We start from the raw sequence: 16,778 nt of genomic DNA, 5'->3' as shown, positions 1-16,778 counted from the left end.
TCTTACGTGCATTCATCACGATTCCAGACCTTATGGGGAAAAAAAGCAAGATGGAGCTGAAGTTCAGAGAATGTATCAACAGCTTAAGGGCAAGAAAATACGTGGAATACAATATTGCAACCCGACAGGAAGTTCAGAGGTAAACTCAAGCAGGCTTGGATGTACAGATTGAATTTAACTGTCCTGTAATGGTACCAGGGGACCAAAGCACATCGGTTACCTGTGCTCACAGAGGTGTCCCCGCAAAGAGTCCCCCGAGCCGGCCGGGCCAGGGGTGCGCTGCCGGCGGCTGGGTGTCCCCCGAGCCGGAGGCGGCGGTGGCGCTTGTGCAGCGCCCTGAAGGTCACCCCGCAAGGGCGGCGGCTGTCGCGTGTGTGAGTCGTGTCCGTCCCGCCACAGGGGACGGGCAAGTCCCGCTGCCCCGGAGAGCCCCTGCCCGCCCCTCCCGGCTGGTGCTCCCGGAGCGCGGGCTGCGGGGCCGGGCCGGGAGCGCTGTTCGCGCTCCTTATTCCGCAGCCGCGTTACACGTGAGCCCGCCGGAGCGTGGCGGGGCCGGCGGAGCGGGGCGCCAGGAGCGGGAGCAGGGGAGAGAGAGAGAAGGGGACGGTGCTCAGCAGAGCCCGGCCGATCGGCTCCGCTGCGGGGAGCAGGGACCCGCAGGGCGCGGGCGGGGCGGGAATACCGGGAACGGGCGGGCACGTGCGCGGCCCGGCGCGCGCACAGGTGTGCGGGCGCGCGCACAGGCGCTCCCGCAGCTACGGCCGGGCAAGGGAGGCGCGCCCCCGCGGGCACACGCACGCACGCACCTGCCCGGCCCGGAGCCCCGGTGAGCGGCGGGAGGCCCGTACCCATCCATCCCCCGGTGCCGGTGCCGGTGCCGCAGCCCCCCGCCCCCTCCCGCCTCGACGCTCCCGCCGCCGGCGCGCCCCCAGCGCGCCCCGCCCGCCCCGGGCCCCGCCCGCGGAGCGCTCGGCGGAGCCGCATTGGCGGCGGCGCGGGCAGGGCGGAGCCCGCGGTGTATATGAAGGGGCGCTGCGCGGGGAGCGGGGCTGCTCGGTGCCCCGTGCGCTCCGCCGCGCTCCCCCCGCCGCTCCCGCGTCCCCCGGCCGCCTCCCCCGCTCTGCCCCGCCGGGCCGGCGCCGCCGGGGCGGGCGCACCCACCCGCACCTTCCCGGGCCGCTCCGCCCGGCCGGGTCCTGCCCGCTGCGCCCGCCGAGGGCTATAGACCGCTGCACGCCGCTCGCCCACCCCGCCGCTCGCCATGGCCCGCGGGAAGGCCAAGGACGGTGACGGCAACTGGAAGAAATTCATCTGGAACTCGGAGAAGAAGGAGCTGCTGGGCCGCACCGGGGGCAGCTGGTGTGAGTGCGGGGCCGGGGGGCGGCGATGCGGCGGGCGCTGCAGCACGGCCCCGGCGCTCCGCCTCCGCCGGCTGCGGCGGGGCTGCGGCCGGGGCGGGGGGGGGCTGGGGACGGGGCGTCCCCGCGGGGCGAGGGAGGCAGGGACGGGGCCCTCCTGCCCTCTCCCCTCGGTGTCCGCGGGGGTCCCGCGGGGGCCGGCGAGAGCTGCCCCCCGAGTGCGGCTCCAGGTGGGTCCGGGGGTGAGGCGGGGTCGGGCCGACCTTGTCGAGGGCGCCTCGTCCTTGGGTCTCCTTCCTTTCCCGGTGGCTGGCCCGGCCCGGGAGCATCGCCGTCGGGGGACCCTGACCTCTCAGCTCTCATCTGCCTTAGACCTTACAGAGGCTTTTTCTTTTTTTCTGTTTTCTCTGGATAAATGAAACTAAGCGAGTTTTACTCTGCTGAGAAGGATCACTTGACTTTTAATATCTCCGCAAGAAGGAAATGGCTCTGTGTGCATTCCTCATAAATGCTCATGATCTATTCATTGGGCGCTGTATAGCGTTTAGCTTAAAGAGGCTTTTAATTTCTTTGCGCAAGTAGACAGCCTTCCAGTTGCTGCCAACCACAGCTGGTGCCACCCTTGCCATGTTGAATTCAGCTCCTATTGTAATGGATCGGCCGGAGGTGCCACATCCCGAGCCGGCAGCTCTGGCAGGCGGACTCTAGAGCAGGCTTCTGCCGTATCTTTACGTGAGCAGAATGGGGTTGTGGGTGCGCATGGAGAGGTATTTTCTGCTCCTGAGGCACCAGGCAACTGCGCAGTGCTTCAAACGCGGAGGCTGAACCAGGTCCTTCTCCCAGAGTGCCCGTACCTATCCGCCTAGGACTGATTTCCATTTGCTGAGTCGATCTGCAGGCTGATGATCACATTCTTCTGTTATAAGCCTACCTGTTGCAAGAAGCTTTTTTCCTTCAACCCTGTGGTGCTCAATTTCTAGACCCACTGCGTATTTTCTGAGACCTTGGAGCGGTTTTGACCTTTTTAAGGTGTCTTTGGCGTTTAGAGCATCCTGGCTGGGAACCTGATTAAATAAGCTACCTCCCAGCGTTTGCCTTTTGATGTTACAAAACTCAAAGGCATTACGCTGCAGACAACAGCATTAGTGTTTGGTTTGTTACAACAGCACCTCCTATGACCGTGCTCTGGAAAAAATTTCCACACGTCCCTGACGTCACGGCCATTTGCTTTACGCTGCCTGGATACCAAAGAGTGCTTTAACTCCTGGAGCACCACGTTACTGCACCCAGCTCTGCCCTCCAGCCCTGGCTACCTCTGCTGCACGTGAGGAAGATGAGAGGATGGAGTGCCTTTCTGACAGTGTCCCTCAGCCTCTGTTTCTCTGGGTGGCCCTCCTGCCTGCCTGTCTTTCATAGACTCAGAACAACCAGAACTGCCAGCTTTCATTGTGAGGCTTCGGTAATGATGCAGGGTTTTTTTTATGATGGAGCTGGGGAGTGAGGAGGAATATTTCCACCCACTACTTACTCCTCATCTCTGGTAGCTCATCGCTTCAAGTCCTTCAAATAAACTACATCTGTTTTACTTGTGATTAGGTGAGGACAGTCTGAGATCAAGCAGGCTTGCTCTCAAGTTGTCTTTGGCCTCTGTCTGTCCCTACAGCCTGATGAGCAATACAGCTGCTTGGCATGGGCTGGCCTACTCTTGTAGGTGGTGCGTAGTACAGCATGTTACCCTGCAGTTAATCAGTTCAGATAATCCTTGTAAACTGGTAACTGATACTCGAAGCTGGGCTGCATCTCCTGACTCTTCTCCCCACAAGATTATTCTGGATGTTCCCTTTAGACTGAAACTACATTCAATCTTTCATTGTTATGTAATTCATTCTTTAATTGGCATGAGCAGTGCCAGAGTGCGTTTGTCGGCACACAAGGCTGGTAAATGTGCGGTATTTTGACATCTTGAGAGTACTTTCCTACATTTGAGATGGAGTACTGAAGTTAATTGGGCCTGAACTCTTTTCCTGTTGTCTTTTTTTGGAGGTGATGGCCTGAATTACTAGAAGAGATCAGGCCTTACGGTGACTTGTACATACATTCACTGTTACTGCTCCTGGAATTAGCTTTGAGCCCCAGAGCTGTGTGGAATGAGTGTCCTTCAAGGACACCCATGCTTGCTGTGGGGCACTGGGATCACTGACAGTGTCAAGTGCGAGGGCCTGTGGTGGTAATGCTGGGTCAGCCAAGGGATCCTTGAAGTTGTGGGGGAACGTGGTTTAGTCTTTATATTTTATAAGCCCAAACCCTGATTCATGGATTTCTAAGTTTTAAGGGGCTTATGCCTCCCCACCACCAAAACAACTGGAGCGCCTTACGTTTCCTGTCTTCATCAGAGCACGATCTCACTGTTAAATAGATGTCTTTTCAACATCTTAATTTCATGGGCTGGGCTCTTCCTTGGAAGTGGCAAAGGTTGGAAGTATTGTCCTGAAACGTGACTGCCACGAGGGCTTGATTTGATTCCTCTTTGTTTGTTTTCTCTTGCAGTTAAGATCCTCCTCTTCTATGTCATCTTCTACGGTTGCCTGGCAGGTATATTCATCGGGACCATCCAAGTGATGTTGCTCACTGTCAGCGAATTTGAGCCCAAATACCAGGATCGAGTGGCACCTCCAGGTAACTAAACAGGGAGGCCTGTGTTTGACTTTGTGCAAGCTGCTCTGGGAAGGCGGGGTTGGTTACTCACCTCAAGAAGGAGGATGAAATAAGCGTGTCGTTGCTGCAACACATACTTGCAGGGGGTGGGTATGTTCTCAGCCTTCTGTGTTAACAGCACTGGGGTTTAAACACAATCCTGCTAGAACTAAAGGTTGCATCACATGAAAAATGTCTCCTCTCTGAGAGGAACTTGAACCTGGTTTGGTTTTCCCTTCCCTTAAACTGAAGTGGTGGTGTGAGACTAAAAGGCTTCACCTGTGGGAATGGGCTGTATGAGGAAGCTGGGTTCAGTTTTTCTTTCTTCAGAGCCACTCTGTTCACATGGGTAAGTGAAGGGATAAAGACAAAATGTTGGCTCTATCTGTGGACGTGGCATGCACAAAGAGAAAGTGGGGACAGTGCCAGTTCTGGGAGCGCTCACAGAATTGCTTTATCCAACACCAAAGTACCCTGCACTCCAGAGATGCTGTTGCACTCACTAGTGGGAATTGCGACTGACTGGTGTGGGAGGTGAAGGGAGGGTGGGTCTGGCAGTTGCTGATGTGTGACCTGTCCTCACAGACAGAAGAAATCTCTGCTCAAAATGATGCCTGAGCAGTGCCTGTGGCCAGTAGGTCTTGGGCAGGGCAGAAGGAGCGAGTGGCCCTTGCCACAGGTTCGTGCTCTGCCTGCCCAGGCTGTGCTGCACTATCCGACTCCCAGCGCAGCCGGCGGCTGGAGCGCGGGGGGAGCTGCGCAACTGCTGCTTTCCCACATTGCAGATGACCTTGAGGCTGCCTGGCACTGGGCATCCTAACGATCCGTCTCCAGTTGCTCTGTAAAACAGTTCAGAAGCTTTTAATAACAGTGGTATTTAAGTGACAATTGTGAGGCTGATGGCTTGTAGCTACACAAGTTGGCCCTGGTGCTGCACTGTGTCTTGCAGTCCCACTGTCTGTAATGTTGTGCTGTGAATCCCTGCCCTAAACACAGGGAATGTCACTGCCACCAAATGGTGTTCTAGCTCAGCTAAGTCATCTTTTCCAGATAACTGCTTTTCTACCAGCATGCTTGAAAGACAGAACAGAGGCTGGAACTGCTGTGTTAGTGTGTTGTACTTCATGTACCGCCACCGTGGCTGGGGCAAATGCTATCTTAAGCTCTGAAAGCTGCTCTTTTAGTCTCTGCAGTGGACCCTGACATTTGCAGTACTGTCACTGATACTGCCCAGAGCCATTTGGCTGTGTCTGAAAAGCCAACATGGCTAATGCTGGGGCAGTTGTTACTCAATAATGTGCTTTTCTCCTTCATGAAATAATTAGTGAAGGCGCCCATGGATCTGAGATCTCACCCAGGTAGCCCTGCTGTTCAGCCAGATGTCACATAATTACCCAGTCTAGGTAAACTGTTTGCTTTCTGGGAAACAGCAGTTTACTATTATAATTTCAAAGCAACTCTGGCAAAATTTCTGTGAAAGACTTCAGCCTGCAGAGGATTTTTATTAATGTCTTAATGGCATACTGCAGCAGTTCTTCTGGGGCTTCTTTCTTTTTTTTAAACAAAGAAAAGGAATTGAATTTCACAACACTCTTGTAGTGTGTACTGCGGAAATCAAAATGGAGGAGCAATGAAAAGGTTGTCAGGAATCTTTTGTAATGAGCTTTCAGAATGGGCCTTGAAATCAAAATCCACCTCCTCCAATGTGTGACAGTGGGGAGCCAGTAAACAAGGGTTTTGAACTAAGCTGCAATGGCATATGTATAAAACTTCAAAGAAATAATTAATAAATAGCACAGGGTCCTTTGCAGAGCATCACTTGACAGCTCTTCCTACAGATGTGGACAAGCTGGTGTGGGGTGTGGCAGAGCCTGGCACTCAGTATCCAGGACGTTCCTTGTCCTGTAGCAGAGCTGTGAGTCGAAAGTAGCCCTTTAATGCAGGCTTTCAGACACACTGACAGGTAGCAAGTGGCTGCACTGCTGTTTGGGGGGTCAGCAATCCCTGTATTCCCTGGCTGTGCAGGATTCTCCCCAGTGCTGCAAGCACTGCTGCTGTTCTGTCCATGAACACATTTGTGGTGAGCATCAAACTTGAACTTTCTGTGACACCTGCAGATGATGAACTATATAAAATAGGATGTTGAGCAATTCTAATTCCTGGTTCTTGTGGGAAAATTTGTGAGCCAAGTAAGTATACTGGCAGCTTAGTAAAGCCCTGGATTTTCTAGGGAGCCAGAAAAGCTGGTTTTATTCTTGTTCCAGTGCTCTGTCCTTCTTGGGTAAGTCACTGTTGTGTCAGCCTAGAATGTTTTGAGAAAGGGAAAACTAGACTTGCCTTCAGGACTTGCAAGAGAAAATGCTGTAGGGGCTGCTATAATATCATACTTGTTCTGAAATACAACAGATTTCATAACAGCAACAGAACCTACAGGGTGTTGTATTGAGTTATCGACATGGGTATAACATTGAAAGCCATAAAGTGCTATTTTTGTAGCCAAGTGTCATTAATATGGTAATTGGTTCCTGCATTGAACACAACAGGAATGTTATACAGGGCTTCAGGGCAAGCTGAGTATTGTACCTTTCCATTACACTATTTTTTTCCTTCTTTTGTCTTGTGGTGGGGGAAGGGATGGTGCAGTTCACCTGCCCGTCCAGCCCTGCCATTGCGACAGCCCCAGCTCCCAGTTCCACGTGTGCTGCAGGCTCAGACTCTGCTTTGAACACAGGAGACTTACCTTGCCAATAGTGAAGGATGAGGAGATTGACTCTTAAGAAGTATCCCTAAAAAATAATGCTTCATTCTCCCCGCTCCCCACCCCAATACAAATTGGGCTGTGTATCCTGCCATCTTGTGGTGTGCATCTCGTGGAACAGCATTCCATCACAGGCTGGCCGAGGAGGCAGAGCTTGCTGCTGCCTGAGGCAAAGCTTTGTAAGTGGTGGCTGGAAGGAAGAATCCCCACTCCAGCCAGGGGATTTCAGGTGTCCCTGCTTCAAGCACTGCTGGGCACTGAGTGCGTCATGGAAAAGGCTGCTTTGGTGTGTGTTCCCCACTTGGATTATTTAGCTTGGACAGCAGAAGCAAGGTGGCGAGGAGGCTTCAAAGGAGTGTGTGCTGCCTCCTGTGAAGTTGCACTTCTTTGCTTCTCTCATCTCATCATCATCTGTGCTTGGGAAAATCTCAGGCTCCACGATGTTACAGCCAAGCAGGCTTTGCTGTGTTTGGAGGAGACTCGCACCTGCTTCTTGCACTTTGGGGATGAGGTTGACTGGAAGCTTGGAAGGACATGGTTTGATGTGGTGGCTTTTAAAATCTATCCTCACTTACTGAGCTGGGGGAGGGTGTAGTGATCACTCAATTTGTCATTGTGTTATCTCAGGAGTGTTCATACTCATTTGGAACAGAGCTTACATGGTACTTGGAAGTGAGCATGGTGTCATGGAGCAAGAGTGGTTACTATGGCTTTATACAACCATTCCTAATAACAGCCCTGACTTCCCACTTTTAGTTTCTTCCTCTTTACCTTCAGGACACTTCTGAAGTCTTGTTATTGCAGCTTAGAATAATAAAAATCGATGTGGAAGATTTTTTTTTTAAATGGACTTGAATAAACAGGGTTTTAATCTGCAGTGGCATTTTGGAAGTGGAACTGTAGCTAAAAAAAAACAACCTAAATGACTTTGTGGGTTTTTTTGTGTTTGATGTCCTTGTATAGTCACAGCCAACAGAAGGTGGTGTCCATTACCAACTCAAGGCATTGCTCATCATTTATATGGACAATGTCAGCCAAGTGAAGATGAGAGTCTTATTTCCTAACAAGGCACTCTGAAATGCCAGTTGCAGCAATTTTCTAATTTGTCAGTATTTTGGCAATGAATTACTTGATTCTCTCTTGTGGAAAGAACAGCATCACCATATGACACTATGGTGCATCTCTGTCCAGCATACCTGTGTCATACAAATTATAGTCTGAGGACGGGGAGAGGGTTGTTAGACTCCTGGCTATGAAAGCACCTGTGGGTTTGTTTCTTTTCTCCCACAGGACTTGCTCATGAATGGCTTCCTCATGTGCATGCAGCCCCTAAAAGCTTTATTCATGCCAGCCACACACTTCCTTGGGTGTCTAGCAATACATGCCAGGTAGTACTGCACGAGCTCAGCTTTTAACTTTTTCATGTCCCTGCTTGCTTAAGTTCCCAAGTAGGGGTGAGAGAATGTTCCAGAAAGGTTAGTGTTCTGCAGAGGTTACCTTCTGTCATCATACGACACGCTTGGTTTTCCACGCAGGACTGCTTATGGTGTCAGTGATGGTGCTGCTCTGCGAACAGCCCTGCAGCTTTCAGTTTGGCTATGGGATGTACAGAAGGAAATGATACATCACGGCTTAGGGCTTTACATCCAGTCAGTTGCAGGCATGTGAGAATGAAGGTTGTGGTAGAAGCCAGTAGAACGCTTTTTAGTTAGAATAAAGTTATTTTTCATGACAAGTCATGAAGGATTTTCTTTCTTGCTTTGCAAGTGGGAAGATTGATCTTCACTTTGCTCCTATCCTAAGCAAAGCAAGCACATGTGTGCCAAAGCCTGGTCTAGTCTGGTTCATCCAACCACCTGTAAATGCTCCCAGTTAGGCAGAAAACAGCCCAACTTTGGCCTCAAGCTACCTGGCAGGAACAGTGGTTCCCTTGTGACCGCTGGAACAGCTGCTTGGTGGTACTGCCTGGGCTTCATGGCAGCTCTGTGGAGATGTGCAAGACAGGGATGCTATGGGATGGGAGTCTGTTCTCCAGCCAAGTCACTTGTCTGATGGGCAGAGGGCTGGCTTTGGACTGTACCTATCAGTGGCCAGGCTCTCTTGAAGAGAGAACAGAGATCTTCTGGGTGGCTTGTACAAACCACAGGGTTTATTGCTGACCTTCAGGTCACCTTTGCCAGGCCTGTGGAGGTGCCCTATGCGTTACCTTGGCCAAGACAAGAAACAGATGTCAGCAAAACTGACAGCTTCACTTGCCTGACTGGAACTTAACAAGCCTGGCCATGTTTTCTTGATTTTTCTTTTTTTTATTTATACACTTGAATGACACACCTGTAACTTGAACTCTGGAAAAGGCAGATGCAGGAGAGAACCCAAGGCCTGGCCAACCTCTGCTGCAATTCCAGACAGCCACTTCAGGTGACTGAGTCTGCTGCTTCCCAGCTGAGTGGTAACATGAGAAGGGCTTGGCAGGATGGGGTTGAAGTCCCTTACTAAAATGGAAACTGGCGTATTTATTCTATATATAACTGTTTGTGAAGCAAGAAGATGAGTAATTGCTCGAAAAGGGGTTGAAAGACACTGACTTTGGAGGGTAGGATGTAATTCTGCTAGAGGAATAGTAAATTGCTTCTAAACTTGTAAACTCAACTCAGTCCATTTGTACCAGAGGGATTTTTGAGCATTTAAAACTGCTTCAGGAATAAAACTTAGAACACCCAAGCTCCTTGCTGGACTTCTCACAATCTTTGGCGATCAGGAGCTGCGTTTAGGGGAACAAAGCTAATCTTTGTCCTAGGTTACAAATTCCAAGTTAGTGGGTAGTGTCAGGGGGGTAGGGGGAGTGGTGAGCTGGTTTGAGGAGGGACTGAGCAGAAGCACTCAAGTGGCTTTGGAAAAATTGCTGGAGTCACAAGCTCTTGTGGGTTGGGGCCAGCCGGCTAAGCTGCCTGAGTTTTGCACCAGAGGAGCTTCTTGGCAACAGGCCTGTTCTGAAAGCTGTCAAAGCAATTGCTGCTCCCCTGCTCCTTTTCTTGATCTTGCTAAAATGAAGATGACAAACTGAACTGAAGTCACAACCTCAATAATTACAGTGGCTGCCACAAAAGCAGCATGAACTCGGTTCCCCATTACTTAAATTAAAGTGTTAGCCAAGCATCAATACTTTCAATTAAAATGTGACCTAAACATTGCATAGGAGCAACTATTTCCACAATGAAGAGCAAAGGAGTTGGTGCTTTTCATTATCTGTGGGCATTTCTTGTTTACAGTCTCTTCTCTGTGCATTATAGTCTAAATCTGAGCTGGTTAGCACAGCCCAGAATCTGGATAGTCTTTTAAACAACTCTTCTGTGTGTGGTGGCATTTTCTACTCACTTTCTTGGTGAGCTGCTGATAAAAGCTCAGAAGATGAGTTTTGCAGTCAGAAATACCTAATTAGGGGGTGAAAAGAGAGGAGGCAGTGCTCACACACAGGAAGTAACTGTGGGAGAAAGTATCTCCTGCCCCACATCCCACAAGAGAGACACACAAAGGCCACGTGGATTACAGCTGGCAGAGCGTGACTGGACTTGGGAAACCTCTCTTGTCTTTTATTGCAGGAGTTCATGAGTGGACAGCTGTGCTTTATCCTAAACACAGTGTTTGCAGACACTGAAGGCAGCCTGTTAGGGATACTGATGTTCTGTGTGGTTGGTCTCATGCGCAGCTTCTCTTCTGTCCTTGAAGAGGCAGAAGTGCACAGTGGACCTGTGGTTGGCTGTTTTTCTTGAAGGAAGCCTTGACTTGTAGCTTCACTTCTCCATTTTGTGATTTTTGTCTTTTTACCTTTTACTTTTCTTGCAAACACTTTGATAAATATTTAGGACTTGCTGTTGGAAAGAGGAGAACCTCTCCTCCAGTGAACTTAAGCTGTTTTGTTAGAGTTCTTAAGTCTGAAAACCAGAGATTGTTATTATTATTAGGAGTTATGTTCTTGGTCTGGAGGCTGTGCAGTTCTGAGGTGTACTTAATGTTTTCTTCCTGATTTTGCTTTTCTTAGGACTGACTCAAGTCCCCCAGGTTCAAAAGACAGAGATTGCCTTTACTGCCTCTGAACCCAGAACTTACGAACCCTATGTGAGGAACCTTGATAATTTCTTAAGGGACTACAGTGCTGAGCTGCAAACTGAAAACATCGTGTTTCAGGACTGTGGAGGTAAGTCTCGATTGTTTCCAACAGCTGAGGGCTCTGAAAGATGCCTCTGTCAGGTCCACCAGAAGCTGAGGTTAAGCAGTGGTTGTCTTGGTCTTCAGCTGTTCCAGAAGTCCATTGGTTAACTGGCTGCTCATTAATTTTGTTTGGGCAGACCACACTGGGCTATACTCAGCAGTTTATTGTAGGGTTGGGAACCTCCATGTTTCACTTTGAGAACATTGCAGCTGACTCTGAGGCTCGTGGCACTGACCTTATTCTCTCTGAAAGCCACAGGGGTTTTGCCGATGACTTTGATAAAGCCAGTGTTGGTCCTCTTCATGCCACACAGTCAAACATGTGGGAGGTGTTAACCTTTAATAGGTTATTTGTAATCATGTGAATGAGACTCTCACCTCATAATATATCTGTATCAAATCTGAGAGGAGCCCACTTGTAACAGCTGCCCAGAAAAAATTAGTCTCTGAGCCAGGTGACTCTGGAAGAAATCTGTTATAAAACAAAACTCCATAAAACCTGCTGGTCTGGGGGCAGCCCCACATGGGGGGTGGCTGGGTGTAGGTCTGTGGAGTGCCTTAACAGGGAAATCCCCAACTGCTCAGGGAAGTGTGACACGCAAAAGTTCCCACTGAATACGGTTGTCTTTCCCTTCCCTCACCATGACAGACGTACCTAGTGAATACAAAGAGAGAGGACCATATAATGATGCCCAGGGCCAGAAGAAGGTCTGCAAATTCAAACGTGAATGGCTGGAAAACTGTTCTGGATTAAATGATCCCACCTATGGATACAAGGATGGCAAACCATGCATCCTTGTCAAGCTCAACAGAATTATTGGCTTCAAACCTCAGGCAAGTACCTCTCTTCCCTTTCTAGCAGAAGCTACTGATCAGGAGGAGGAGTTGGCTGTAGATTTGCTGTGGCTGCTTTTTGGTCTCTGGAAAGAGATCAGTATTAAACCCTTTCTGCAGAGGATAAATTGTGAGACAACTGGAGTTATTTACTTTAAAAATGCTTTCAATGGAGAAACAGTGGAAGTTGTGCACTGCAAATTGGTAACAAGTAGCAGTGAACCTCACAGTGCAATCTCCTGGTTATCTACCTGGTAACTTCTGAGCCTGCTACTGGAGTTGCTATAAAGGGACACTTTCTTCAAATGATAAATTCCATTTTAAATTCCTGTGTGCTTCCGTGGGACCATCCCCAACCAACCCTGTCTGTAGTAACATCAATACATTTTGTCATGCCCTGATCCACTCCATTCTTTTCCTCAGGCAGTGTAGTCTTGTCTGCCTTGCTAAAACTGCTTAATTAAATGATGAAATGCTAATATTAAATACCAGAATGAAACATAGGCTGTAAAGAGTAAACTACATTTGAAAGTCAGGCACAGCTGCAAGAAAGGTGAGAAGGTCTTTAGTTAATTCAATGTAGTTTTCCAGAAGGCTGTAGGATATATCTGCCAACTGGTTGCTCTGTCCTTCACCCAAAGGCAAGTCTGCAGTAATGCAGAACTTAATGCAGTGTTAATCTGGACATTCATGGCTTTTCCTTCTGTATTTTCCTCCAACGCATTAAAACGTTAAACATTTATTTTTAAAATTCAGTGGCAAAACACGTGCTGTTGAGTAAGGTGGTGTGCAAAACCTGCCACTCCATCTTTTGGATGGAGAACAGTGCAAATGGTGTTCTACGCCACCTTCACTCCCATCTGTCAGGGCACTTGAGGATGGGAAATGGTGCTGCCTAACGAGTCCTGAGGAATGTTGTCCTCCAAAGGGAGCTTGTCCTGTGCTAAAAGAAATGAGCAAGCTTTTGGTTTATCAGATGCATGGTGGAAACATTTTAGCAGAATGCACTGTGGTGGCTTTGGTATGTGGTGGCAGTGGGGTGCCATGAGATGAGCATGTTTGATGACTGGGAAAGAGAAGGGATTGGTGTTTTCCTCCTTTTTATTGCCATGGAGCTCTGAAGACCTCCAGACTGCATTAGACAGCAGGGTCTAGTCACAAGAATGACTCCGCCTGTTTCATTTAGAAACAATATATCCATGACAGTATTTACTTTTGTGGTGCCACATTCCAGCAGAGACCCACTAGCTCTTGCACTGGGAAAAGATCTGAAACTGAAATGTTATCAAGCAATACTGCTGCACTTTAAAAGACCAAAGACCAACTGGGTTAATGGTTGGACTATAAGAGTTGGCACTGACATTTCTCTGATATACCCAGAGCTTTTGTCCTTCCTTGGTGGTGGTGTTGAAGTTCAGCAGTGTCAGGGTGAGACTGCCACACTTTGTTCTTTCCTGTGCATTTCCAGTCCTGGTTGCACACACCTGGCAGGCAGGTGGCAGATCCTGCACCAGTGCAATCCTGCCACTGCCTGAGCTTGCATAAACAAGCCCCACTAGCTATAGACACCACCATGAAATGCTTTCCCCAGGGACACCATGGAACTAAACCCAGCCTGACCTGCTTGTATCCACAGCAGGTGAAGCTGGAAGAACAGCCAGCAGTTCTGCTTGGGTCAAGTTCCCCTGCTTCCAGTTGTGTTGCACTACTTGTCTGTCCCAAGAACCACTGAGAGCTGTTGCCTCTGACCTGTTTAGAGGGGATTCCAATTAATGGTGTGTGTTTGGAACTGTTGATCTTTGCTGCTGAAAAGGTGCTCCAGTCTGCAGAGGAGCGTCCAGTGTGTAACATCCCCTTGTTCTGTATTTCTTTTAGGCTCCTGTCAATGAAAGCCTCCCTCCTGAGGTTATGGCAAAATACAGCCCGAATCTCATCCCTGTCCACTGTGTTGCCAAGGTAAGTTGAAATGACAGAGCAGAGTTGGGAAGCTGCAGGGGATGACTGAGCCTTTGTCCAAGTGTAGTTACACCCCCTGCCTGCCTTTCCGTAGACAAATGGGGTGGTTCTTCCTTGGGAAATCTCCCCCTCAGGAACAGAAGTTTCTCAAAGCCCTGCTGATGGATGAGTTAGTGCTGCCCTCACAGTGTGGGGTAAAAGCAGGGCAAGATAGTTGAAAGTATCTTCAGAAGTAGCCATTTGGCTTCCAAGTGCTGTGCTGGAGCCAATAAAAAGTCCTGCAGGGAACGTATTTCATACTTGGCAGGTGTAAAGCAGCTGAGAAACAGCAAAGTTTTTGTAGCCAAAGCCTGTGCAATTGTACCACAGGAGGCTCTGATGGTTTCTAACCGTGGAAGGTGGCTGAGGCTTTAAATTAAGCAAAGCCCTTTTCCTGGCTGCTGTGTGCTGGGAGGTGCTGCTGTTTGTGTGCTGGCCTGGCAGTGCTGCCACATCCTCTGAAGCACCGGCCGCTCTTGTGCCGTCACGCTGGGGACCAGCGCTGACCAAATGGGAGCTGAAAATCAGCTGCTGCTACAGCCAGGGGTGCCAAAGGCGGAGTTTGGGTGGTTGTCATTGGTTGTGCCTCCTCTTCCCCCCTGCAGCGAGAGGAAGATGTGGACAAAATCGGCACGGTGGAGTACTACGGGATGGGCGGCTACCCCGGCTTCGGGCTGCAGTACTACCCCTACTACGGGAAGCTGCTGCAGCCGCGGTACCTGCAGCCACTGGTGGCCGTGCAGTTCACCAACCTGACCTACGACATGGAGGTGCGCGTGGAGTGCAGGGCCTACGGGCAGAACATCGTCTACAGCGACAAGGACCGCTTCCAGGGACGCTTTGATATTAAATTCGACATAAAAAGCAGCTGATTGTAAGCACAACTCTCTTCCTCCCCCCTCCTCCTCCTAGCCATTTAAAAAGGTTAAAAAAAAAAAAAAAAAAGAACAAAAAAGAAAACCTACTAGTCTTGAACAAACTGTCATACGTATGGGACCTACACGTAATCTATATGCTTTACACTAGCTTTCTGCATTTACTAGGTTAGAATGTAAACAAAGTGTAGCAATAGCGACAAATATTTATTCTACTGTAAATGACAAAAGAAAACAAAATTGAGCCTTGGGACATGCCCATTTTTACTGTAAATTATGATTCCATAACTGACTTGTAGTAAGCAGTGTTTCTGGCCCCTAAGTATTGCTGCCTTGTGTATTTTATTTAGTGTACAGTACTATAGGTGCATACTCTGGTCATTTTTCAAGCCATGTATTGTATCTGTTTTCTACTTCTTGTGAGCAAAGACTCTTGCTGTCCAAGGTGTAAATACTCAATGGGACTAGAACTGGCATGAAACTTCTCATTATTTTGTTCCTTTTCAAAGAAAGGCCCACCTGTGAGACGATATTTAACAGCACTCCATAAGGCTTCTGGCTTTTCTGTGGTGTTAGGGTATTTTATTTGGAGGGGTGGCAGGGAAACTAACTTAAGTGAAGTTAAAGAGAATAGGTGATTGTGTACTGTGCTTTGTAGCGAATGCTGTCTCTCTCTCCACCTCTTCCCTTATCCTCCAGTATGTTGTGTGAGAGATTGGGTCAGACTATCACTCTCCCCAGTGATAGGCATAACTCTTTGCTTTGTATATTTTCTTTTCTTTTTTCTTTTTTTTTTTTTTTTCCTGCTGAAGGCATCGCACACTGTGGTGCTAATGTCTTTATTGAATGTTTTAGCCATTTTCATGGTGGAAGAATTTTATATTTATGCAGTTGTACAATTTTATTTTTTCTGCAAGAAAGTGTAATGTATGAAATAAACCAAAGTCACATGTTTGAAAATAAAAATTTATTTTAAACTTTATAAAAGCAATGCAGTACCCCATAGAATGGTGTTAAATGTTGTCTAAAGTGCAAAACTCTATGTTCTAACATGTAATAATAGCCAGGAGTACAGTGCTCTTGTTGATCTTGTATTTCAGTCAGGTTGAAACATTGGACAAATAAATGAATGAACACACAGTTCTGTGTGCGTGTCTGTTGCAGCTGGTGAGGATGGAGCCTGTTAGTTGTCCAGAATCTTGAAGAAGTACTGCACCTATTTCAAACAGAAAATGCATCTTTATCATCCCTAGATGGTCTCAGCACAAGGGAGTTGAAACATTTGAAACACTGAGCTGTCACACATCAGTGCTGCTGTCTGGTACTTGTTTTCCCTACCCCTAATGAGGGGCTGCTGTGGCACAGGTGCCTGTGCCCCTCCGACTCCCAAAAAGTCTCTTGCCCATTACTGCACAGGCTCCCCCTCTGGAGGCACAGGCTCTTGTGTTCCATACACAACACAACAGACAACCATCAGTCCTCAGCACAGGTTAAAACTTCCAGCAGCCAAAAGGGAGGCTACACACTGAAGCCACAAGAGTTTCAGAGCAGCCACTTGCTGTGTGTTGCTGCTGGGCCGGTGGCAGAGGACAGGCTCTGCCTGCTGGGGCTGCTCAGATGTGACAAAACGTGGCAGCTGCCTTCGTGCAGGAGTCAGGCTCACTTTGTGCTGCATGACGCAGATTACCAGGGAGAATTTATCCATGTAAAGTGACAAAACAGGACTATCCTAGAGCAAGTGACTTGATAAAGACTTCCTAACTGGAACACACAATCCTAGAAAAGCAAGATGCTAAACTCTTTGCCATCTGCTAGAAGGAAGAGCGTGGTTACGGTATGCTGTGGTGGTTAATGCACCCATTTAGCTGTTCCATGTTGTTCCCAAGGAGCAGGTGCCAGCAGAAATCACACCTTCAGCTCTTTCTTTTGCTGCTGTATGTTTATAGCAAGGATTTAAAAAACTGATGAAAGCCCTAAAATACTCCCTAATGGAAGCTCCACCTGCAAAAAGAATTGCAGGAAAGCAGAGCCATTTTGGCTCCCAGCAATTTATGG

General features: G+C 48.8%; 2 protein-coding genes across 2 annotated transcripts in view; one reads left to right on the top strand and one right to left on the bottom strand.

The window, feature by feature from the left end:
* Window positions 1-1,049: 1,049 nt before the first annotated feature.
* On the top strand, window positions 1,050-15,863 carry ATP1B1 (ATPase Na+/K+ transporting subunit beta 1). The gene is made up of 6 exons (XM_058837946.1): window positions 1,050-1,361; window positions 3,906-4,034; window positions 10,850-11,005; window positions 11,669-11,853; window positions 13,729-13,809; window positions 14,454-15,863. Exons 1-6 carry the CDS (start codon window positions 1,262-1,264, stop codon window positions 14,718-14,720), a joined length of 918 nt encoding a protein of 305 aa, XP_058693929.1. The 5' UTR covers window positions 1,050-1,261; the 3' UTR covers window positions 14,721-15,863.
* Window positions 15,480-16,778, bottom strand: part of NME7 (NME/NM23 family member 7) — an 84,448-nt gene continuing 83,149 nt past the window's right edge. Inside the window, exon 12 of the mRNA XM_058837934.1 lies at window positions 15,480-15,939. Within this exon, the coding sequence (XP_058693917.1) occupies window positions 15,907-15,939 (33 nt within the window). The 3' untranslated portion in view covers window positions 15,480-15,906. The remainder of the gene's footprint in view (window positions 15,940-16,778) is intronic.

This window comes from Poecile atricapillus, chromosome 1 (genome assembly GCF_030490865.1).
Source record: "Poecile atricapillus isolate bPoeAtr1 chromosome 1, bPoeAtr1.hap1, whole genome shotgun sequence".
Lineage (NCBI taxonomy): Eukaryota > Metazoa > Chordata > Aves > Passeriformes > Paridae > Poecile > Poecile atricapillus.
The sequence above is the reverse complement of the archived record's forward strand: the minus strand, read 5'-3'. Positions and strand labels throughout refer to the sequence as shown.

What these genes read in the sequence shown, in the direction of transcription:
- ATP1B1 (XM_058837946.1), top strand. Translation starts at nt 1,262, where the DNA reads ATGGCCCGCGGGAAGGCCAAGGACGGTGACGGCAACTGGAAGAAATTC. An exon ending in GGATCGAGTGGCACCTCCAG is followed by an intron (nt 4,035 to 10,849) that starts GTAACTAAACAG and finishes TGCTTTTCTTAG; the next exon opens with GACTGACTCAAGTCCCCCAG. An exon ending in CGTGTTTCAGGACTGTGGAG is followed by an intron (nt 11,006 to 11,668) that starts GTAAGTCTCGAT and finishes TCACCATGACAG; the next exon opens with ACGTACCTAGTGAATACAAA.